The 12384-nt window shown below is 43.1% G+C and overlaps 1 protein-coding gene across 4 annotated transcripts in view; it reads right to left on the minus strand.

Moving 5' to 3' along the window:
* The window catches only part of DMD (dystrophin), a 3148630-nt gene that overhangs the window by 682956 nt on the left and 2453290 nt on the right, over positions 1–12384 (minus strand). For all 4 annotated transcript variants that reach the window (XM_029603105.1, XM_029603098.1, XM_029603099.1 and 1 more), the window contains one exon: positions 803–911. In XM_029603105.1, the coding sequence (XP_029458965.1) occupies positions 803–911 (109 nt within the window). The remainder of the gene's footprint in view (positions 1–802; positions 912–12384) is intronic.

A 12384-nucleotide genomic window follows, 5' to 3' on the forward strand; every position in this document is an offset into this window, starting at 1 on the left:
CAAGAAACGGGTTAATATTTTGGAGCTTCTAACCTGTGTTGTAGCTTTAATAGTATTTATCAGCAAGGGTCTTTCCAAGATCAGTGTTTATTTAACTGCTTGTCAGGTCTTTTGTCCTGCCCAGCCACAGGCTTCCAGTGTCATTCACATCTATATCTGACATATAGCAAGTCATCCACAATAGACTCATCCAGACTAAAGGCTGAAAAACACTCTTTATATACTACAGATAAATCTGTCTGTGTCTTCCTTTCCTTCAGACATCAGGCATCACAAATAGCTTCCTCATTTCTCACTTAACCCCTAATGCATCAATTTGCAAAATGATGCTGAGCACCAAAATCCCACTGACCCATGAGTGCTAAAAATCAGTGCTGGATGTCCAATTCTTCTCCCCATCCCAACCAAGCCTCTAGGCCTGCCTATTTTCTGCCTGGCTACATTTAGCTGCCTAGTTAATCAAGGTGGCTAAAGTTAGCTGTTCCGCAAAGGCGCAGAGACTAGGCGGGATTTTGTTTACAGCTCGAGTTTAGAAATCCCCCTCTAAACACTGTCAAGCCATCGAGAGCTTAAAGCGCTGACCGCGCCATGGTAAGCAAACGTGGACAGCTGCTCCTGAAGGCCAAAGCTTACTGAAAGGGCTGAGGCCTTTACTTTAGAGTCACCAGTCAGGACTCATCCAATGTCACTAAACAGATTAAAAAAGCACATGGTCAGTTCACGCATCACCGCGGTGCGGCAGATTCCAGCATTGGTTTGCATGTTAAAGTCAGAAGGAGCTCATCAGCAGGAGGGTACTCACTGGCGCTGCTCGGGATGGCCCCAGATGCTGCAGCAGCTGGCTTTCTCTTCAGTTCCTGAAGCAGACTGTTAACTGCAGTCCAGTCGCTGTTCAGATCTTCCAGTTTCCTCTGTGAAGGGAAAGGTGCAGGTATTATTCATGCCAACGCGACTGATGAAAGCATTGGGACACATTGTTCAGAGTTTGAATAAAGCTCGCCTTCGATTCTCGCTCCAGCTCATACTTGATCAGACTGTGTGCTAATTACCGCTTCTATTTTCTATACACCATTTCTTGGCTTTCACTTTTTTCTATAGATTACATGGATTTGGACCAAGAACCATTCCACAATTAACTTGAAAATAAAAAGATATACAAAAGAGTTCACAATACTCAGGCAGCACGAGACATGCTAGCTTTCTTTTGCTCCACTGCGTGCATGGTTTTGGCATTCTGGTTTTTCCACTGATTTCCTTTGAAGACTTAGAACTACAAGTCCATGCATGCAATGGGACAAAAGCAGGACCGGATCAATTTGTTTGGGCTGGCCTGGAGTGAGTTGGTTAGCAGTGCTTGGTTGGACTGTGTCCGTGTGCCTCAGGGACGCTGCTTAGAATTAGAAATTTCTTGTACCACTTGACAATTCTAATTCCCACGATGCACCACTCTCTGCCTCTCCGCCAATCAGGAATCACCTTTTGTCAGCATTCCAAGGTCCTCTGAGTTGGCTGTCAGATTTCTCACACAGTTTAGAATTTCTCCTACACTGGTATTTGCAGGACTTTTGAATTTTTGTTTTCAGACTTGCAAAAGTTATTTTCAAACAAACAGAAATGGGTTATGTTTTAGGGTACATAATCCACCAGTAAGGTATATGTTGGGCCATACCATTGATAACGCAACCTCTTTATACTATAAGAGGTGTCCTGCTCTAGCCTTATTAGCATACAGTATATAAGTGCTAATTTACAGAGTCTTATTGTTCTCATATATAAAATATATCTGAAAGAACTGTTAAAGACACCTAAAGAAAGCAGAGTGTGGGTTTCTTTTAAACATTATTACTGCTTCATTTCTTTATCTACAGGCAGAAACTGTTGTGTTGAAGATGCAACCTTCACAGTCAGACAGACTGTCTAGTTTTGCTTTGGGAATAAGTAAATATAATCCAGATTATGGAGTGAATTTCCAAAGGGCTCTGCATGTAAAAATAGCATATGCAAGCATTTCACACATACATTTTACCCAGGAAAGAAATGGGCGCTCTGGGGCAGGATTCAGAAGTACGCACAGTCGGTGCTGTTTTGTAAGAGATAGACATGTGTACGTTAGCAATCTTGTTCATACTCTTTTAGACCTGCTAATTGACTCACACAGGTGAAATTGGATGTTTTTTGCCTTCAGCTTTTGGGTGAAGTGATAGAAGGTCTAGGTAAACTGGAGAAGGACTTGGTGAAATGGTGGCAGTACTGTTGAGCTAATGAGTCTAAGTATTCAAACATATTTTACAAAATGCCTGTCTCCGTGTTTAATTCACGCAGTGTTAGAATTATTTCACATGTAAAATGTAAGTGCATATGTTTATAAAGGGCCGGATTTTAAAAAGCATTTACTCAAGTAAGTGGGCTTTTGAAAATTGCTACAATGTATGCTACTGAATTCTCCATAGGATTTACTTAGGTAAGTGCACTTTACTCAGAGTAAATGCCTTTTGAAAATTGCTGTGATAGTATATTACAATTACTGCCGAAATGTGTAGAGAAAGTATGCGTTTTCCTTCATTAGAAACACATGCATGCACTTTCGGAGCAGAAATATGCAGTATTTTATAATGCGTGCAGTATTCCTTACTAGAAGGAGTGCATCAAAATCATGGGGAGGTACAGAGAGATCAGCGAGTAGACATTCGGGGGGGTTCAGCTCCCCCATGGGGGAGAATCAGATGGTGAAGCCATAGTCTTTGAAAACCTTGCCACATCTCAGTGTGTGGATTCTTTCTTAGTTACATTTTCCTGAGTTGCCCTGCTGTGGGGCAGCCTTATCTGTACAGCCCCCACTTCTGATTATTTTTCTTGGGAGAACGGACTCTGAAGCTCTTGGTTACAGAGACCTGGGTAAAGATTTGGAAACAGAGTGCCTTAGCCCTATTTTTCATCCAGAACCTTGGAGACCTTTTTGGTTACTGGAGAGGGACATTTTTTTTCCAGCCTTTCTTTCTCCCATTTGGTTTCCCTTTTGAGTACGATTTTTCTCTTTCAGGCCGATACAGTACAGTGTGCTTGGCCGAGCGCACCGTTTAGCATGCGATTGGCTGCGCGTTTTCGCCGCGTGTCTATTACCCCTTATTTAGTAAGGGATTTAGCACCCCGAAAACTAATAGTGCTCATCACATGCAAATGCATGTTGATGAAGCTATTAGTTAGTTCCTGGGATACTGAAAGCAAAATGTGCGGCCAAGCCACACATTTCTGAGCAACCCAGAAAAGTGTACAGTAAAGCAGACAATACTGCTTTTCTGTACACCCTCTGATTTAATATCCTAGCAATATTAAGTCGGAGGAACCAAAATTAAAATAAATAAATAAAAATGTAAAAACAAAATCTGCCCGCTGGTCAGCGGTTAGTAAAATGGACACTCAATTTTACCTGCATCCGTTTTCCTGACCTGTGGCTGTCAGGGGGTTTGGAAACCGACGCCGGTAAAAGTGAGTGCCAGTTGTCCTGATCCGCTGACAGCCACCTCTACCGCTAATAAGGAGGTGCTAGGGATCTGCTGCTGTCCCTTGTGCCTCTTTAATAGCGCAACCCCTCATTTAAATACTGAATCGCACGCCCAGGAGAGGTGGCTGGGTGCGCGTCGGGAGAGTGGGCGCTCAACATGGAACGCCCACTCTCCTGCATTTCTTTCTGTTTCGGCCTGTTTGTGTTTTTATGGACTGAGAACCCTAGGGTCTAAGAACTCAGATTTTTGGTTATTCCCAGGAAGAGGTATCTTTCACCTAGAAAAGACCTGAGGAGAAGCTGTACCATTGTAGAGGAATGGATTCACATCCATTGCCAGAGAGAAGGTGTTATGAAGGTATCATGTAAGAGTATTTTTACTACTGACCCAGGTGTAACACACTTGGGAGGAGAATGGCAACTTGGTTCTTACTGCCAGGAGGAAAGTCAGGAGAATTGTGATGACTACAGGAGCAGTATGAGAACTGGGACTTTTTCATTCTGCTAAGTAATTGGAACTAAAATTCTGACCATTCCAAACTGGGAAGAATCTACTGGAAAGACTGATACTTCACTTTCAATGCATATCCAGCACAGCTCTCTGCTTCAACGGCAGGGGAGAAAGTCTGATACTTCACGCATATCCAGCATAGCTCTCTGCTTCAACGGCAGGGGAGAAAGATTGATACTTCACTTTCAATGCATATCCAGCATAGCTCTCTGCTTCAAAGGCAGGGGGAATGAAGAAAAGTGGATCTATATATAGACAACAACCAACAAGGACTGAATTACATAGTCTGGGTAAACAAATAAGTATGGGGGTAGCTTGCTTATTGTGGCGGTTACTATCCCTAACTAAGGGGCCGATTCAGTAAAAGTTGCGGGAGAGTGGGCGCTCACCCGCTCTCCCGGCAGACGCACAGGCCACTCTCCTGTGTGCGCGATTCAGGGGGGAAGAAGATGCAAATTAGGGCCCATGGTTTTGCAACTTACTTCAGCTCGGGAGCTGAAGTAAGTTGCAAAACAAAGAAAAATACAAAAAAATGGGAGGGTTTAGGGGGTGGCGAGGAGAGGGGAAGAGGGAGGCAGTATGGGTAGGGGGGTTGGGAAGTTCCTTCCTAGTCCACTCCTTAATTGGAGTGGACTGGGAGGGAACTGGGGAAGGCCAGAATGCTTCGCCGTGTGGAAATTGCAAAAGTCCCCTCCCCCCCGCTTGCGTGTGCCTCCCGCACATATGCCCGGGGATTATAAAATCCGGCACACATATGCGTGCAGCCCTTGGATTTTATAACATGTGCTCGCCGTTGTGCACTTTATAAAATTGGTGCGTCCATGTGTTCATGCTGAGAAGCGCATGCGTACATTATAAAAAATCTACCCCTCAGTCTGAGAAAAAAATCCAAAAAGCCAATGGAAAATGTTCTTGGAGAGGAAGCTGCACCCTGCTCTGTATTTGTTATGGCTGAATCTGTTTCAGATTGTGTTTGCCCTGCTCTGTGGAGCCAGCTCTGTGATTTCTTGTCTGCATCATGCCCTCATCCATCGGGATGATAGCCAAGAGATCTCTTTCAGCTTGTGACAGAATAGAAAATGTATGTGCCATGGACAGGAGGAAAGTTTTGAGTTTCAGACACTAAAAAGCACAAAAGAAAGTATTCAGCCTGACCTGTGAATGCTCTCGAAGCAGAATGATGATTTAATCCATTGCTGCAATGCTTATGACAAATCAGTTCTCATAACCTCACAAATGGAAAACGGTGTGTAACCCCTGGATGGGACGGATCCTTTAGCCAGCACCAGGGACCCAGGATGGACCCTTTCTGCACACAACTCCTCTTTACTCTCTCCTTTTCTCCACGGATAGCATTTACATTCTGAGCTCCAGGATTTGACAACAGCTCTTATGCTCATTTCTTGCAATACAAGCTCCTTCCCATTCTCTGTACACGGCATGAATAACGATCACAGTCTTTCCATCCAAAAAACACACTGAAAAGCAGGATGGTTTCCATCTTCTTTTACAGATATCTGTTTAGATGACTGAATAACATTTACAGCTCCGGTTGTGATTCCAATTAAAGTCAATAAATAATAAGACAGCTCTACAGTTCTACCCGCTGTAGGTGGTTAGAATGTAGTTCCAATGTTTCATAAGAACTTAGTCCCAGCTTTCACACATTCCCTGAATCTTCTTAAATCCTTTATCTCCTTAGACAGCGCCCGATGGGCACTATACTCTGTCTTCACTTCACAAATTCTACACTGAACCTCCCCAGTCAAATGTTAGTTCAAAAAATGGATTTTTTGAACTAACATCTGTTTTCATAGTTCAGCACTTTATATACTGTTTGCACTTTATTAAGCATCATAAAACATTGTTGTATGATTAATATTTTTATATACATTATATACAATACAATTCATGTTTATTGATGATATATGATTTTATGTGGGTGTATGTGTGATGGATGAATGTGTTAGATTTTAATGTTAGATAGGTGATTGGTATATATGAATAAAAACAAATTCAATTGTTCAATAGGTCCTCTTCTTGTGTAACTCTTACATTATTGTGACGAAGAGGTTGTTTATTTTTTGACCCTCGTGTGATAATATCAAGAATAGCATCAGCATAGGTCACTATCAGGGCGTATTGGATGGGGTCAGCCTGACTGATGAGACTCCTCATCCTTAGGGAGGTGCAGTTCTAAATACACTTGTATCATTGCTTGCCAAATTTTGTCTTTTCTTTTGTTGCTTATCACCATTCTTATTTCTATGCTTTCCCTTTAATAGTCGGGAAAGGCAATTGTTAAAACATTTTCCGCGGGTAAACATGTTTATTTATTTATTATATACCGGTGTTTGATTTTACATATCACATCGGTTTACATTCAAACAAAAATTCGGGAAATCAGGCGTTTCCTTTGTCTAATACATTGAACATTTATAATATGGAAATTGTTAACAAGGGATATAAAAAGAACATGGAGATGGTTAACATTACGGGTTGCATGAAGGGGTGCACAAAGGGGAGTGCCCCTTTGTTGCGCCCCTTCGGCGCGTGATGCCTGGTGTTCTGGCGCTGTTTAATGGTCCTGCACTGTCAGTGACGTCATGGGGGCGGGTCTCCCGATCGGGGATCTCACGTCACCCCTCCCCCTCACAGTTCCAGATTAAATCCCTTCACTTTTCTTTCCTTTCTCATCACTGTGAGTTGTAGCAGGGTGCCCGGTGGTGGTGGTGGGTGGCCTCCCTGTGCGCGGGTGCCCGGTATTCTGGCGCCATTTAACGGTCCTGCGCTGTCATCAGTGACATAAAATGGGCTTCTGAAAATTGCCCAGGCTGTGCGAGGATAAAAGCGCATATGCTTTTACCCAAAGGGAAAAGAAACATTCTGAAGGGTTGTGGCGCCAGGGAGTCTAGGGGTGCATGTACCTGCGTAGATTTGATTTTAAAATCTCTGCGAGTACTTTTCCCCAAGGACTCTACCTGCAGAAATAAAAACTTCTACCAGAGAAGTTTACTTTAAAACAATGGCTTGATCTTACTTATTAAATGCTTATTTAATAGGCACATTGCCTTTAAAAGTATCTTTCTAAATTTCTTTCTTCCTTATGGGAGCAATTCTTTCCATGATAAGATATTGTTTACATTAATATATTTATCCACTTCCCACTCATTCTGCTCAAAGTCCTAAATGAATTTGGCTCTGTGGGAGTAATTTCAGGACAACGTTTCAGAAAAAATTGTCAGTAACGAACAAATAGCAGACAAAGGCATCACTGTGCAGATGGCCAAGCTAAAAAGTCTGTAGCATGACTGCAAGGTGAGCTAGCGTGTTATCACAAACATGCAGGGCTCCTGGTGCCTGTTCCATTCAATATCATGTCCGATTTTACAACAAGACTTTGTGCAGCACCTGTGCCCAATCAGCTACTCAATTTAAATTCACATCTAATCTGACAAGTATAAAATTAATCCAGTCAGGCAGGCCTACTCCTCGTCAGTCCCTTGCTACTTATGGCAATGGCCCTGAGAAACTATGGAGGGAGTCTGCGGTTAGAAAGAAAACCATTTCTCCATGCAGACCTGGCACTACGAAAGGCCACCTGACTTCTTGCAAAGATGACCAACAGATACAGTTAGCTGAGGTGAGGGATTGCACATACTAGCCACCCCCTACGCTGCAGGGAAGTCATTAAAAAAACCCAGGGCTGGCTAAAAGTCGTATCTGGGATCACAGAATGCGTAAATCAGTCCATGCCTTTTATCTAACAAATAACTGCTATTGGATTTTTACAGGTTCTGATTTCCTTTTATTGGCCCAGCAGAAGAACTGCCCCAAGAGCAGGTTGTACATGAGATATGGTGATGATACACAGGCCCCCAACTTCAGAACCTGCAAGGTGTCATGGCGGGAAATCCCAGTGGATATAATCCCAAGGGCTAGAGTGGGATGGACACTGGAGCAGCTGGCTTGATAGGACAAGAACCACACTGGAACTAGGATCTTCTGCCTGAACTGGCCACATGCCTCTCAGGTTCTAGCTGCTGGCAGGACTTAAAAACAGGAGATGCTGGAGGAAGGAATAGAGCTTTCTCTTGGGCCAGTAGAGTTTCTAGAACTCTGCATTAATCTATCCAGGAATTGTAAACCCAATCTTATGCCCTACTGCTCTGGGCTGTACCAGGGATAAATTGTAGCTGCAATGTGAAAGTATCTCCGAAATGCTGTGCTACAGAAATAATTTTATATCCACATAGCACGGATGCTCTGATATAACGCGGAAATACATGCATACTTTATAAAGTCCACTTTTTACATTTTCTATGACATACAGGTCATGCTTCAGACACAGCGACAGCAATTTTCTGTGTTCAATTTCTTTATTAAATTTTAAGCAAAACATATATCACAATTTCAAGAGAAAGCAAAACTGGAAAAGAAATAAAGGAAGGACCATACCTAGGGACTATCCTATTGCAGAAAGAACAAGGCAATACGCCCAACACAAAGTAACAAGACTCAGACAGAGAGCCAAGGTAATCATTTACTCGCTGCCAAAATTTCAGCAATTTAAATTTCCTATTAGATTTTTCGAAAGCTTCAGATTCATATCTATAAATCACATAAACAGCGTTCCACCAAAAAGAAACATTTAACAAGCTATAATGTTTCCAATTGCTCAGAACCATTTGCATAGCAATTGCTAATAAAATATCTAACAGCCTTCGCTGTGTGGGTGATAACTCACCTGCCAATACACATTATTGTAAAATAATTAACCAATATGAGCAAGCATCATCTAGATGCGGTATTTTACAGATAAAACTCCATAACTGAACGGAATAAGGATGAATATGGAGTACAGTAGTGAGACAGGGTCCCAACTTGAATACCACAATGCTAAAATGTACAATGTACTCTCAGCCTAGCTTGATGCACTCTCAAGCTAGGTCCAGAGTACATTGTAGAAATCTCATCTTTTTATACCTTTCCTTACTCCAAATCACATAAAATCTTCACTGATGTCTGCTGGGCTGTTCGTACCTCTGACTGTGCATGTAAAACTGCCCCCCAAACCTCAGCCCAAGTTCAGAATGGCCCCTCTTACAGTGGTATAAAAAGTTGCCTAATATGTGTGTCTCCCCAGAGGCTCTCTCTCTCTCCCTGCCTCCAAACATCTCCCACTTGACTAAATTTTTCAAATTTGCATACGCATCTCGTGATGCGTTATTTATCGCATGTGTTATGGCATTATTGTCCTAACGCGACTTGAAAAATGACCCTCAGAATTTAGTGTCAAAATCTAAAAGGTCTAGTATCTCAGAAAAGCAGCCAAACTCTAACCCATACTTATCTAGCCAATGTTGTAACTGAATCCACTTAAATCTTTGGGAAGAAGGCAAACCGCATTTTGTCACAAGTTGATAAAAAGAAAACTAATTTCCTGATTCCCATAACTTGACTTACTTCCCAAATCCCTTTAAAATGCCAGACAGGCCAATTGACGGCAACCTTTTGTAGTACAGTATTATCTGGAGCTAAGGGAGGGGAGACTGACACACAAGAAATCCGCTGGGCACCACTTAAATTAGAGACCCGGTGGCTTTCCCATGACCCCGGGCTAGCCTCTCCAGGTATGCTGCTGCTTTGTTGGGGTGGTTCTTCATAATAAGCTCATGGGGAGAAAACTTCTAGGGGTTTTTTGTTTTTTTTTCACTTTTTTCTTGAAGACTTTTCACATTCTTATTTCTTTATTTAAAAGAATTTCTATACCTCCTCCTCCCCACACCAAAAACAGGAAGAACCGAAGTGGAGCACCACAATAAAAATCACAATATATACAGGGGTCGGAGCAAGTGTTGGTGGCAGGCGCAGAACTTGAACTCAGCATTCTTGGAAATGCCACAGACTCAAGGCTCTGCCAAGAAATGGTGCTAAAGAACAGGCAGTTCAATCTTGCTAATTAAAAACAACAAAAGAAAGGGATAAGAAGCGTTTGCTGCTTTGATTGACTGGCGCTGAATCTGACTAATGATGCTGTCACTCTGCAGCCCTTCTGTGACGGAATGATGGCTGGCACATTGTAATTACCCTCTTGTCTTCTTGTCCTCAACGATTATTTTGTGTTGGAAATAAAAAGAACATCTTTGGACAATTATAAGAAGCAGAGTAGATTTTTATATAAATTGGAAAGGATATACTGAAGAAGGAGCAAGCCTTAAGAAAGAAAAAGGGTTTGGCCAGGTGTAAAAGCTTTTGCACTCCTGGTGAGACTGACTCAGGGGGTGGCGTAATGCAGGCATTTCACATTCTCACACGCAGCAATGAAACATCTTTTTCACTTTAAATACCCGCTGGACTTTATTTTTTTTCTTTAAAAAGATTCTTGAAAGAAAAGACGTGGAACCCAAGCGTGCAGAAATTGAACAAGAGCCTAGCAAAAGAATAACACAGCATAAAAAAAAGCTTCAGTCTGTTTTGTGCTCGGATTCTGCTGTGCTTCAGGTAAATTTGCTCTCTCTTTCTCCTAGTGGCAATTGTTTAGGAGGAACTAATCAAACGGTCCTCACCGAGACAAACATCGCGCTTACATTTTGCTGGAGGGGCTTTACACCAGTTCTCAAAGCAAAAGTATAATTTGCTGTGGGTACAAAGCACAGCCAGGGAGGTGTGAACAGGCCGCCTCTGCACCTTGGACCCCGGATGGCTGAGAGCGAAGGCTCATAGCAGCAAAGTCCAATAAAGGGCAGCTTCAATGGAGCCGGACATCGGAGATAATGGAGCAATGCAAAGCCAAAGAGCACACCAGACGCCAAAAACAGGGGAGAGAGCCTCCGTGCGGTTCTTGCACTCTTACTGGATTAGAGCATCTCGGATAGGAGATTGGCAGAAAGTGCAGTGGCACTTCACAAGAATAAGAAAACAGCAGCGCAGAATCTGTTTCCCGTCCCTGTACCTGCCCGCACGGATGCACTTGCTGTTAAAAGATGGAGAGAAAATGTACAAATGGGGGCGGGGGGAGCCAACTTACTAGCACAACTTACAGATACAAAGGGACGAGAAGCCGCAGTTCTGAAAGACCTCATGAGCACGGCCTGATGACTGCAGCTGAGAAGAAGACCTTCCACGGTTAGAATACTCCGAGGTCAGAGCCGCTGGAGAAGATGAGAGAAACACTCAGGTCTAGTCTAGCCTGTGTGCCCGCACAAACATCAGCAGTCAGAGCGGGTGAGTGGGGAGGAGTTTGGTGTTGTGCATCTGAGTGATATGCTGGGATGGCATGTGAAGAGAGTTGTTACAGAACGCAGCGAGCGCCAGAAGGCAGCTTCATGCAGCCGGACCGTCTAACTACATTAAGTTAATGAGACAAGACTCCTTTTACACTGTCCGTGCACTGCAGGGATCCTGTACTAATACTGTGTGACCTGACAGGAAAAGAAGAAGAGCAAACGTCAGACTTTGCTGCTTATCCTCTTTGCTTTTCCAGGCTAGGGCCTCCATTCAGTAGAACCAGGAACTCATGTACAGTATTATCTTAGTCTTTCCAGGTTTCTAATTTCAGTTCACATTTATATGTGGGGCACTCCAAAACACTCTTCATGAAAGTAGGGAACTGCATTAGCTCCAGCCTGTGTATGTACAATAAAACCAACTACACCTTAAGCAGACAATGTGTGAAGCTTTAAACATGTGTAGACATGTCTTTACCGCATAAAACAGCATTGTGAAAATTGCTCCCGTGTAAGCAGTTAAAAATTCACAAGCTCTATGACACTGTCCACAACATCCAGCCCTGCCCCTTGTAAGGTTTCCATGGTAAAAGGGAGGAGGGGGAGGGGCTGCCCCCGGGGCCTGTGAGTGCAGGCTGACTTAAAGGCCCCACACTGATGTTTGTACAAGGTCTTGCTGCTGCTGCTGAAAAGCAGAGCAGAGGTGGCATTCGCAGCCACCTGGTGGTGGTGGTGGATTTAGATCCAGTGGCACAGGATGCATTGTTCCCGGCCTCAGGATCTTTGCTGCAATGACCAGACTAGCATCAGTCGGGGTGGGGATGGGGGAGAGAGTCTCCAAGCAGTTACAAATGAAGGGTCTCAGGTCTGGTGCCATTTGAGCTAGACAAAAACATGAGAAACAAGAAACTATGAGGTTCTTCACCCCGCCATCAAAAATGAAAAGCAGAGTGTCAGGATATTGTCTGAGATTTGAAGCATTGTTACTGAAATACTGAGGTAGAAGATTAAATTACATCAGAGTGCACAGTAGGTTTCATGGCTAGCAGACTGTGCTTCATGATTTATGAGTCAGTTTTTGATGGCTTTGTGATGGATTAACTTACTTAAATATCTACCTTTAAAATAGATAAGCGGAGAGC

Source organism: Rhinatrema bivittatum, chromosome 5, assembly GCF_901001135.1.
Source record: "Rhinatrema bivittatum chromosome 5, aRhiBiv1.1, whole genome shotgun sequence".
NCBI classification, from domain to species: Eukaryota; Metazoa; Chordata; class Amphibia; order Gymnophiona; family Rhinatrematidae; genus Rhinatrema; species Rhinatrema bivittatum.